At 35.3% G+C, this 12,368-nt stretch overlaps 2 protein-coding genes across 47 annotated transcripts in view; one reads left to right on the top strand and one right to left on the bottom strand.

Moving 5' to 3' along the window:
* Positions 1 to 12,368, top strand: part of LOC110970793 (NACHT, LRR and PYD domains-containing protein 3-like) — a 267,127-nt gene that overhangs the window by 48,634 nt on the left and 206,125 nt on the right. The gene's annotated exons all lie outside the window — the stretch shown is intronic.
* Positions 4,224 to 12,368, bottom strand: part of LOC127532193 (NACHT, LRR and PYD domains-containing protein 3-like) — a 123,394-nt gene continuing 115,249 nt past the window's right edge. For 26 of the 32 annotated variants that reach the window (XM_051943471.1, XM_051943468.1, XM_051943492.1 and 23 more), the window contains 2 exons: positions 5,932 to 5,978; positions 4,224 to 5,781 (listed from right to left, as the gene is read on the bottom strand). In XM_051943471.1, the coding sequence (XP_051799431.1) occupies positions 5,246 to 5,781; positions 5,932 to 5,978 (583 nt within the window). In that variant the 3' untranslated portion in view covers positions 4,224 to 5,245. The remainder of the gene's footprint in view (positions 5,782 to 5,931; positions 5,979 to 12,368) is intronic. The other 6 variants (XM_051943482.1, XM_051943481.1, XM_051943469.1 and 3 more) reach the window with 1 other exon arrangement.

Here is a 12,368-nt window from a genome sequence, read left to right as displayed (position 1 = left end):
AAGACATGTCTGCAGTCTGGGAGTATTACACTTTGTCCAAGGAAGATGCACGAATTGCAAAATGCAATACACCCCCCCGTCATGGCGGACGGAACAGCAGACGAAGAGTTGGTCACGAGAAAAGGGCCTCATGTTCCATCGATTCTATGGAATGGTTCAGCTTTGACCAGACTGACACAGAGCAAACTACAGTCATGTGCAAGGTTTGCAAAAGTACTGTGAAAACCAAGAGTAGCAGCACAGCTAACCTCTTGTGTACCTTCTAATATTCTGTTTTAGCTTATTTATTTAATTATATTAATTTAATTTTAATTTATTGTAGTTAATTTAATTTTACCTTCTGTTTCTACCCTCTAATATTCTGTTTTAGCTTATTTTATTTAATTCTTTTATCTTATTCTAATTTATTGTAATTAATTTAATTTTACCTTCTGTTTCTACCCTCTAAATTCTGTTTTATCTTATTTTTATTTAACTTTTTTATTTATTTAATATTGTAATTTAATTTTACCTTCGTTTCTACCCTCTAATATTCTGTTTTATCTTATTTTATTTAACTTTATTTTATCTTATTTTAATATTGTATTAATTTAATTTTACCTTCCGTTTCTACCCTCTAATATTCTGTTTTATCTTATTTTTATTTAATTCTATTTAATTTATTTTAATTTATTGTAGTTAATTTAATTTTACCTTCATTTTATCCTCTAATATTCTATTTTATCTTATTTTAATTTATTGTATAATTTAATTTTACCTTCGTTTCTCCTCTAATATTCTATTTTATCTTATTTTAATTTATTGTAGTTAATTTAATTTTACCTTCCGTTTCTACCCTCTAATATTCTGTTTTATCTTATTTTTATTTAACTTTATTTTATCTTATTTTAATTTATTGAATTTAATTTAATTTTACCTTCCGTTTCTACCCTCTAATATTCTATTTTATCTTATTTTAATTTATTGTAGTTAATTTAATTTTACCTTCCGTTTCTACCCTCTAATATTCTATTTTATCTTATTTTAATTTATTGTAGTTAATTTAATTTTACCTTCCGTTTCTACCCTCTAATATATCTATATTTATCTATTTAATTATTTTAATTTATTGTAGTTAATTTAATTTTACCTTCTGTTTCTACCCTCTAATATTCTGTTTTATCTTATTTATTTAATTCTATTAATTATTTTAATTTATTGGAGTTAATTTAATTTTACCTTCTGTTTTATCCTCTAATATTCTGTTTTATCTATTTTATTTAACTTTATTTTATCTTATTTTTAATTTATTGTAGTTAATTTAATTTTACCTTTCTGTTTCTACCCTCAATATTCTGTTTTACTTATTTTATTTAACTTTATTTTATCTTATTTAATTTATTGTAGTTAATTTAATTTTACCTTCCGTTTCTACCCTCTAATATTCTGTTTTATCTTATTTTAATTTATTGTAGTTAATTTAATTTTACCTTCCGTTTCTACCCTCTAATATCTGTTTATCTCATTGTTTGCCCCTTTATTGAACATCCATTATTATTACTATTATTATCCATCCACCTGCTTTTCTGCAGATTATTGGGCCCCTAACAGAAATGAACTGAAGCCGATCAGCTGATTGAGGAGCACCTGTGCAGGTGAGTGGGCGGAGTCTATATAAGGAGGTCGTTTGTTCAGATCGCTCTCTGCTGTTTGGAGCTTTAGACGCATTGAAAGTTTGTTTTCTACTGAGATTTTAAAAATGTTCTGGTTTTAGTGGCTGCGTTTGTTCTGTCTTATTTTTACTGCATGTGCAGCTTTTAGTCGTTCAGTGTGAAGACTTTTTACAACTTACACTCATATTTTATTTCAAACTGGCGTTAGTTTTGTCGTTGTCACGGTCGGTGCTCCTCTGAACTGACGTCTAATAATCTGAGTTAAATGTTTTTCAGCTGTGAAAGAAGGAAAAAGGCTGGAAATGAGAGAACGCGGTGCAGAACGAGGCCGATTTAAATGTTTGATCTAAAGTAAGAATAAATCGTCAGCAGCTGCAGGAGCTTCGTTAAAGTGGAGGTTGGTGTGAAAAAGTTCCTCTGAGAAGAAATTGAGGCTCGAGTGTCACATTTAAGGAGGAACCTTGAGATGTTTAACAGAAAACACAGATGAAGGTTATTATTGCTGAAATACAACAAAAACTGTTGTATGTTGGGTTTATCTGAGCTATTTATGTTTGCATTTAAGGGTTTCTTCCCCCCTTGTCTAGGATTTCAGGAGCTTTTTAAGAGGAAAAGTCTGTTTTTGTGTTTAAAACGCTTAATTGTCTTGTTTAAAGTGAGAATAAATCAGCAGCAGCTGCCAGACGTTCGTTAAAGTGGAGGGTTGGAGTGAAAAAAGTGCAACAATGTAAATAAAATCCTCCTAAAGTAAAAGTACGTGGCAGCAAAACGCGGCTAAACTGCAGTAAAAGTCGTATCTGGTTTGACATAATTCTGGATTAACAGTGAGTCCTCAGAGCGTCTGCAGCAGGTTTAAGCTATTTTTATATCCGTTTTATATTCAGGGACACCAGAAAAAAAGAAATAAATCTGTGTTCAGCTTTTCTAGAATCTGATATTTGCACAGATGTTGGATCATTGTATTAAAATGAGTTAAATGTGTTGAAAAGTCTTTAATTGTGCTTTATTTTGACAATCCAAGGTTTCTAGACGCGCTTGGTGGTCTCAATAATTCACATTAACAGCTTCTAATGATTCACTGCACAATATTTGTGGACATTTTAATACTGAAAACATTTTATTTGTTAAACTCTTTATTAAACAAACATACAAAATGATACACAGCAAAACACAGACACAGGGATTCCACGTGTTTAGATTTCCCAGTAATAGTGAAAGAATGAAACTGTGAAAATAAAGTCCGGAGAGTGGGATGGAAACCGACTTCATGGTTTTTGTGGCAGGTTAGTCCATGTATGTACTTTCATGTTATGATGTATGGGTGAATGACAGAAACAGTTTGATGTGATTTTAGGCAGTTGTGGTTATTTTGACTTTGACCATTTTCATGCATGGAGATGTGTTCCTGGTGACTGTTGGATTCCTTTGAAGACGATTACAATCGGAGCTTCCAGGTTTACATCTCCTGTTTTCCTGTCCCGATTGAAAATATACCTCCAAAACCCCACCCACCGATGAGAGAGATGAAGAGAGATAGTTAAAGAGAGAGAAGGTAAAAGAAAGAATAATGAAGGAGATGGGGGCACCAAAAGAATATAGCAGAATGCTGAAGCAAATTGTTTCGCATTGCTCAAATAAGTCTACATCAGTGTCCCTTCCCCTTTTGGTTTCTCCTGTCTTCATACACAAATCTGTCCTCTAAACTGTAAAAATAATCATTATTATTGATAAGCAGTCATCCTTTTTAATTTAGAACGACGACTAGAAAGCTTAGAATGTAAAAATCCAAATAAAACACAGCGCACGTTAAGCGCGTGCACACACAGTCACGGTGCATTAGTGCTGGCACAGTGAATGGAAACAAAATGGCGTCAAATCCTCAGTTGTCGCCACTCTGATATACAGGCACTCCACAGAGCAGGGGGCGCTACTGACCTCTGCTGGACACAGGCGGTAACCACACTATTAGTATTAAATGGAAAGCTGGAGACAGTACAGATGAGCAGCACTTCCTGTTTCAACATAAAAGCACCGTGATTCTTTTATTTCAACAAATCTGCTAAAACGTGATTTTGTGAGACTCAGAATAATCTGCAGAATGAACCAAAATGTGTTTAACAACCGCTAGCTTGTCAGCTTGCTCTAATTATGTTTGTTGTCACTTTATTCACACCCAAACAAAAATAAAGACGACAGCTGATTTAGGGACCTTAGAAGTCCATGAGATATATCTGCAGACATCTTCCTGAAAAGTAAAACAAACTCATGGTTTTTTATGTTCATTCTGATCATAAAGAACTTTGGATCTCACTCTGATCATGTCTTTACAGATTCCATCATCATTTATTGTAGAAACCATCACTTATTAATAAAAATAACTGGATATCATTAAAGTGTCAACGAAATAACCGTCTGAATTTAAGACCAACCACAGCAGGCAGAGAATAGTGCTGTAACCCACAATACATAACAAGGATAAACGTTGTCTGAAGAAGAAAAAGCTGGGATTATCCAACATGGAAAATTAAATTCCACTCATCAACAAATAAGCAGAAAACATGAAGATCAAAGTGTGTTATTAGTCATTTATTGAATAAAAAAGAAAGTTAGAATAGTTTAAAAGCCACAGGCAGAGCAAATAAAAGTGGAGAAAGACGTATTAAAATCATTGATCTTGTTCAGGAAAAATCAACCACTGCAATGAAAATAAAAACTAAGTTAGACATTGATTACAGCACAAGATCTGTTCAAAGAATTTAGAGCATGGAAGGGTTCAAATACAGCACAATGTGAGGAAAAGCTCCTTTAACGGCCAAACACAACATTTATAGAATGAAACAGGCTAAAAAATGTAGAATTTACAGAGTTCAATGTAATCTGGATAGTCCTGGTGGGTTTAAATTCTACTGGAATCATATCGATGCTGAAAACATTTTGATCCACAGATAGCTAGGGTTATGGGAGCTTTGATGGAAAAATACAATCTGATAGAATTTGTTGATGAAACCAGAAATTCAGAATCTGATAAAAAAACTGATGAAAAAACATTGAAGCACTTATTTATAGTAAAAATGAAAAATGGATCTATCAATAAGACATAAATGACAGAAGAGCACAGAATACTTTGGAAAGAGTGACACAGATGAAGGAAGTTCTCATTTCATCACTAGAACAGGACTTAAAGACTCACATCAGGATCAAGTGTGGCTGCACAAAAAGCTGATTTTCACTGGACAATAATGTGTGAAAGTCTGTCAGCAGTTTGGAGATTCACTGCTTCCTCTCTCATTTCACACTTTGTGCAGCTCAAATGCTTTTAGTTCCAGTGAGCGTCAGAGGAACACCACATCCTGATTTTCACTCTCAACATTTGACTGGAAAAAGACGCAAACACCACATTTGGCTCCTGGAAGAATCACAACTTCATCTTTGAAGAGGAACAAGTTTACAAGGAATCATTGAGAAGGATTTGACAAAGAAACACATTTAATCCATGAATGTGAAAACATGTTTGTGAGGGACAGAGTCATGGAGAGACTCAACCATCTGTTCAACACTGTTTCTGTACCAGGAGGAGACTCTGGAGACGAGACTCAACACAGAGACACTGAGGAGGAACCAGAACTGGACCAGTAGAACCCAAATCCAGGATAGAGAGGTTCAGTGAATGTGGTGTTGAAGGTGTGGAGGTGGATCAGAGAGTCAGAGGAGACTCTGTAGAAGGACAGAGTTCCAGCAGGAACGTCCACATAAACTGAAACTCTGTGAGAGACTGAGGAGGACCTGATGGATGTTTTACTGTTATTGTGAATGACATAGTAACCACCATCATCAGAGCAGATCAGACTCCAGGACTGATCATTAGATCCAAACATACAGTCATAACTGTTTCCTTTCCTTCTGATTCCTCTGTAACTCACTGATATACTAACCCTTCCTCTCCACTCCACCTCCCAGTAACAGCGACCAGTCAGACCAGTTCTACACAGCAGCTGTTCACAGTATTCAAACCTGTCTGGATGATCAGGATACCTCTGATCCCACCCCACACGTGTCACCTTCCTGTTGTTGTCAGACAGTCTGAGTTTTCTGTTTACTGTGTTTGTGTCGACTGTGAGTTGACAGGAATCTGATGGAGAGAACAAACACAACACAGCTGCAGTTATTGATGGATCATGTGATCAGTATTAAAGCTTTGATGATGACCTCAGAGATGTGACACTTTGAAGATGCTTGAATGTGCTGCTTTGTTTCCATCAATCCATTCAAACACACTTACACTTCCTCAGACCTGGTGTCAACCATGGGACTCCAGCAGGCGTCACCCTGAAAGGAGGAGGACGGTCAGAGCAGCAGAGACTCTTTCAGCAGCACACATGGACGTTACATGGCTCTCACACTGTTCCACTGATAAAGGACCAGAGCGTTCATAGAGGTGACATCATTCTCCCAGACTGATACAAACTTCACTGGCGCCATGACTGACTGTACAACTTTAAATCATTTTCTACAATTGTGCAGCAAAACAGAACTTTCTTCTTTTCTTTTTCCTCTTTTTCAGTGATATCACTCTATGCTAGCCCATTGCCTTAAATCCCTTTGGAACATCTCATTTAATGAACTAGAACATCAGGTTATAGGTGTCGCTGAGCTGCCTTTCCTTTTTGTGTGTGTGCCAGAATATACATAGCTAGAAGCTTAGAAAGCTTTTTGCTTTATTTCTTCTTTTTTATGTCTTTTTCACTTGTCTCACTCAATGCTAGGGGACTGAGGAATAATGTAAAGCGTAAAGCTTTATTTTTAATGTTAAACAGCTGAAAACTGATTTGGTTTTTTCAAGAATCACACTCACTTATTAAAGATGTAAACTTGTGTAAAAATCAGTGGGAAACGACATGTGGTGATGACATGGACAGAACATTCTGCTGGGGGATCTTGTTTAAAGGGGAGTTTTCCTGGAAAATTGATGCACTCTGTGACAGTCAAGCTCATTTGATTTGTTTAATAGTAGACTGGAATGGCAAAGCAATGATTATTGTTCATTTGTACGCTTATAATTCTACATCAGAAAAGGATAAACTTATTCATACATTAGACTGTAAACTTGCAGCTCTAACTCAGACATTCCCTGAGGCTTACTTCATTGTAGGAGGTGATTTTAATGTGCTCATGAATGAGGTGATGATAGATGGCCTCCAGCTAAATGCTCACAGCCAAATGTTCACTTCAACTCTTTCATTGACAAGTATGATTGATGTGATGTATGGAGAGAGAAGTTTCCAAATACTTGGAGGAATAAAAATGGCTCCAGACAGTCTGGCCTGGATTACTGGCTGCTCTCTAAATCACTTTCTAAAGACAATATTCCAATCAATGTCCTACCCCCCCCATTAACTGACCATAGAGCCATCCTTAGATATTTACATCTCCTTCCAGGAATGGTTGACACCAAGCAATTCTCTGATTGGAAGATGAAGAGCTCTTTATTGAGGCATGACAATGTCAAACATCAACTTAGTACAATTATTCACTTTTATTGGTTAAATGCTCTGAAGGAAGGAAATGATGGAAAAAATTGGGAACTCCTTCAATTAGAAATGGGTGGATTTTTAAGAAGATCTGGAAGTGAGTTAGCCAAATGTAGACGCCAAAATGAGGAGAAAGTAATCACAGATATAATGTCCTTGGCTAGCATTGCACCAGAAAATCTCTGACATGATGAAAAATGAAAATGAATTGAACTTCTAAACACTTTAGATGATATATAGAAGGTTAAAGCAGAGGCTGCTTTTGGTAGATTCAGACTGAAGTGGCTTGAACACGGTGAACAAATGACTTCCTGTTTCTTTAAAGTGGAAAAAACTCATGCTAAGTACAATGCCATGTCTCAACTGAACATTGATGGAGTTGTGACTGAAAGTAAGAGCAGTATTTCTGAGTTTTGCTCTCTTTATAAAACAAAGTCTGACAAAGATGCAATGGATAGACTGTTTAATGTGTTGATTTTACAAACTCTATAACGGAGGAAGAGCGGTTGATGTGTGACACCCCTCTCACACAACAACAAGTATTAGATGCAACGATGCAACTTCAGAGTAATAAGTCACCTGGAGTTGATGGATTGTTTCAGAATTCTAGATAGATTTTGCTGAACTTTTGGCCCCATTTCTGTTCAAAGTTTTCTGAAGGTATTAGTAAAGGGACTCTTCCAGCAAGTATGACACAAGGCTGGATGACTTTAATTCCTAAACCAAAAAAGGAGCCTCTCTTCATTGATAACTGGAGACCAGTTTCATTACTGAACAATGACTCTAAAGTTCTTGCTCTTGTTTTTGCTAAAAGATGTAAAAATGCTCTTAACTCTATAATTGATGAGAATCAGTCTGGGTTTATGAGTAACAGGCATATTTTCAATAACATGAGGCTAGTTTTAGACCTCATAGACGATGCTGACCTTATTAGGGATGACAGTTTCATTTTAGTTGGAGACTTTCACAAAGCCTTTGATACAGTTGAACACTCCTTTATGTTTTCTGCTCTTAACAGCTTTGGTTTTGGGCCATACTTTTGCAGTGTGATGAAAACATTCTATGCTGGCGCCAATAGCTCGGTAAAACTGAGTAATGGCACAACTCAGAGATTTTGTTTGGAAAGAGGGCTAAGACAGGGCTGCCCTGTCTCAGTTTACCTCTTCCTGGTTGTTGCTCAAATGTTTTGTCATTTTGTCAAATTCTGTCAGTTGGAAGGCATCTCTATTGCTGCTAGAAGCAGACTTTGAAGTCAGTTGGCTGATGATACAGCCTTGTTTTTAAAGAATGCCCTACAGATAAAGCCTGCAATCAATGCAATCCACATGTTTTCTAAAGCATCAGGTTTGGACTTAAACCTAAATAAGTGTGAGCTATTCGCTCTCTAAAGTTCTGATATAACCTCAATTGATGATATACGAGTAAAGAGTAAGGTTAACTATTTAGGGATTACTGGAACTAAAAATCAGTGAGAGAGATGCCATCTCAACTTTGAGCCAAGGATTAAAAAGGTGCAGAATAAATGGAAGCTTTGGCTACAAAGAGACTTATCACTTAAAGGTGAACTCTTCTGTCAAAAGCTGAGGGAATTTCCAGACTTGTGTATGCCGCCTCCTCACTGGCACTGGACTGTAAAACTGTCACATTTATTGATAAGATGCTTGTTCATTTTCTGTGGAAAAACCGGACACACTAGATCAGAAAATCTGGAATTCTGAACAACTACAAAAATGGAGGCCTCCACTTTGTTGATTTTTCAATTCTAAACAATGTTCTGAAGATCAAATGGTTCAAATCTTTCTTAAAAATGATGCATCTTTATAGAACTTTATTCCTAAATGTGTATTTCATCAAACTGGAGGACTCCCTTTTCTGTTGGTTTGTAGCTACCAAATAAACAAGATTCCCCTAAAATGATCCAGTTTTCACAAACAGGTTTTGTTGTCGTGGAAAACGGCCTACAAGCACAATTTCTCTCCACATGGGTATTATCTCTGGAATAATGGGGATATACTGCATCAAAATAAAAGCATCTTTCTCAATCGCTGCTTTAACAACAAAATGGACTTCGTCTCACAGCTTCTGACCCCTAGTGGCCATTTTATGAATGACACTGAATTCTGTGAAAAGTCTCCATTCCCTTCAACACTTGAAGAGTTTCCAAAGGTCATTAGCTCCATTCCAGCTGCTGTTGTGACTCTGTGCACTGCCTCCTCTCTTGCAGCAGATATACATGTTGTTAATCCATGTGACACTTATTGTGGCTAAATATGCTTTGGGACGGCAAAGAACAGCAACAGAGCTATACGTGCACTGTTCCAAAGAGAAACGACAACAAAACCTGATGTTATCCATGACTGGAACTCTTTTATTAATAATATCTCTGGTCTCAGGTTTGGCTTTGACCTCACAAGTTCATGTTAACAAAGTTAGGGACATTTCCTTTAAAATCTTACATAAAATCTGTCCATAAAACATTCTATGACTAAGTTCAAACGTGATATAGATGTAAGATGTTCTTTTTGCTCTGAACAGCCAGAAACAGTTCCACATTTTTTATTATTGTAGTTACAGCAGAAAAATGTGTAAGGAAATTTAAAATTTTGTTCAGAAAAACTAAATCTGCAGATTGATTTGCTCTACAAACATCATTTTTGGAGTTTACACACAGGATGGATATGAAAAAGACAAGGCCTTTATCATCAATCTCATATTCCTCTTCAATCTGTGACTCCTAAATTTAAGCAATCTAAACCTTGGATTACCCCAGCTATTATTAGATCTTTAAAGACTAAAAATAAGTTATTTAAAAAGTACGTTTCAAATCCTACACCATTCAATTTTAGTGAATTCAAAAAATATAGGAACAAATTAAACCATATCTTGAGAGGAGCAAAAGTTCATTATTATAATACAAAGCTAGTCCAATACAGAAACAATGCGTTTGGCATGTGGAAAACAATTAATTCCATTCTTAATAAAAATTACTCTAAAAAGCAGATGCCAAATGAATTTAAAATGAATGATGATAGTACTGTCACAGATGCCAACGAAATTGCTTCTAAATTCAACTCCTTTTTTTTCAGAAGTTGGTCCATCTTTAGCTTCTAAGATCCCATTTTGCCAGCACAAACCAATGGACTATATGGGTTGCTCAATTACTGAAGAATTTAAACTTTTACCAGTTACTGAGGAAGAGGTCAGAGATATTTTACTAGGTCTAAAGGACAGCTCTCCAGGGTATGATAATATTGACAGTAAATTGTTATAATCCATATGCTCTGATATCATCAAACCTCTTGTTCATATCTTTAATCTTTCCCTTATCAATAGTGTTGTTCCTGTTGAACTAAAGAGAGCAGAAATCATTCCAGTTCATAAAGAGGATGATCCTGCTGTTTTTAATCACTATAGACCAATCTCTGTTTTACCTACTATTTCAAAAGTTCTTGAAAAGATTGTCTATAGTAGATTGATTAAATATCTTGATGAGCACAATATTTTATTTCCACATCAGTATGGTTTTAGGAAGAAACATTCTACCTATGTGGCTCTTGATCAACTACTGACCGGAATATATAAAGCAAGAGACCAAAAAGAAAATACCATCTGTGTTTTTCTGGATTTCTCTAAAGTATTCGACACAGTCAATCATGTGATTCTTTTGGACAAGCTTTCATTTCTTGGCATAAAGCATAGATCATGACAGTGGTTTTCTAGTTATCTGACAGACAGATACCAAACGCTTTCTTACAAAGGGGTAGAATCTCCTCTTCTTCCTCTTCAGTGTGGATTACCTCAAGGTTCAATTTTGGGTCCTTTGTTATTTTTGTTATATATTAATGACCTCCCCAAAGTTTCTGATAAACTCTCTAAAATGTTATTTGCAGATGACACCTGTGTATTTTATTCCCATAAGGATCCTAACACTCTCGTACAAGTAATGAATGAAGAACTTGACAAGTTATCTTCTTGGTTCATGTCAAATAAATTGTCACTCAATATTAAAAAAAATAACGATATTTTTTGGAATACAGCCAAATACTTTTAAATCTTCTTCTAAAATCCAAATTGATAATTTACCCATCCAGAATGTTTCCTCTGCTCGTTTTCTTGGAGTTATAGTTGATGAATCCCTCAGCTGGAAACCACACCTGAGTTTTCTTACTTCAAAAATCGCCAAAGCTGTCGGAATACTGGGAAAAATCCGCTCCCTCATTAATTCAAGAGTGGCAACAATGCTATATTATGCAATGGTATATCCACATATAAATTACTGTAATATATGTTGGGCTAGTACCCATGAAACCAAACTTCAGCCTATTTATCGTCTCCAGAAACGAGCTTTGAGAATAATATTTCATGTCGATCGCAGACATCCATCTCAGCCCCTGTTTTCTAAAGCAGGTGTTCTGACTGTCTACCAAGTCAATAACTTCCAAATTGGTCAGTTTGTTTATAGTTCTGTAAACAAACGACTACCCCAACATCTAAATTCTATTTATCATTTTAATAACGAATTTCATTATTATCCAACTCGTAGCAGCACACTTATTAGAGCTCCTTTTGCTCGTATAAATCTGTCTGTATTTAGTATTCCATACAGAGGATCCAAAATATGGAATCAATTACCAACCTGGGTCAGAGTCCTTTCACCAACTAAATTTAAAGCAGCTTTTAAAGAACTGCTTTTGAAAAAGAGTAATTTTCCATATGGGATATCCTACTAACACCTGGTTTGTCTTTGGTCAGTGTGTTTAAAGAGGTAATATTTACCCTGTGTATAAATTTATGAACTGCTGGCATGTTATTTGTCACATTCTTATGTATTTATATAATGGTCTGCCTGAGAAGGTTTTTATTTTTTATTTTTTGGAGGTTGTCTTCTTTCAAACCCCTTGAGGGTTTTTTTGGCAACCCTCCTTCACACTTTTAATGTAAGAAATGTGAATTGTTTGTTAAATTTTGTGTGTGAAAATTAAATAAATCAAATCAAATATTAATATTAGTAAAATTTCACAATCATAAAGCAAAATTCAGTCATCAAAAGACAAATTATCTTGTCTTCCATAAAGAATCTGAATATTATTTAAAGTCAATAAATAAATATCTGATAACCAGAAAGTAATAAAAACTGTTTACATTTGTAAAAACTTTAATTTGCTATAAATGTTTACATTTGATCAGC

This window comes from Acanthochromis polyacanthus, chromosome 22 (genome assembly GCF_021347895.1).
Source record: "Acanthochromis polyacanthus isolate Apoly-LR-REF ecotype Palm Island chromosome 22, KAUST_Apoly_ChrSc, whole genome shotgun sequence".
Taxonomy (NCBI): domain Eukaryota; kingdom Metazoa; phylum Chordata; class Actinopteri; family Pomacentridae; genus Acanthochromis; species Acanthochromis polyacanthus.
This window is presented reverse-complemented; position numbering and strand designations above follow the sequence as displayed.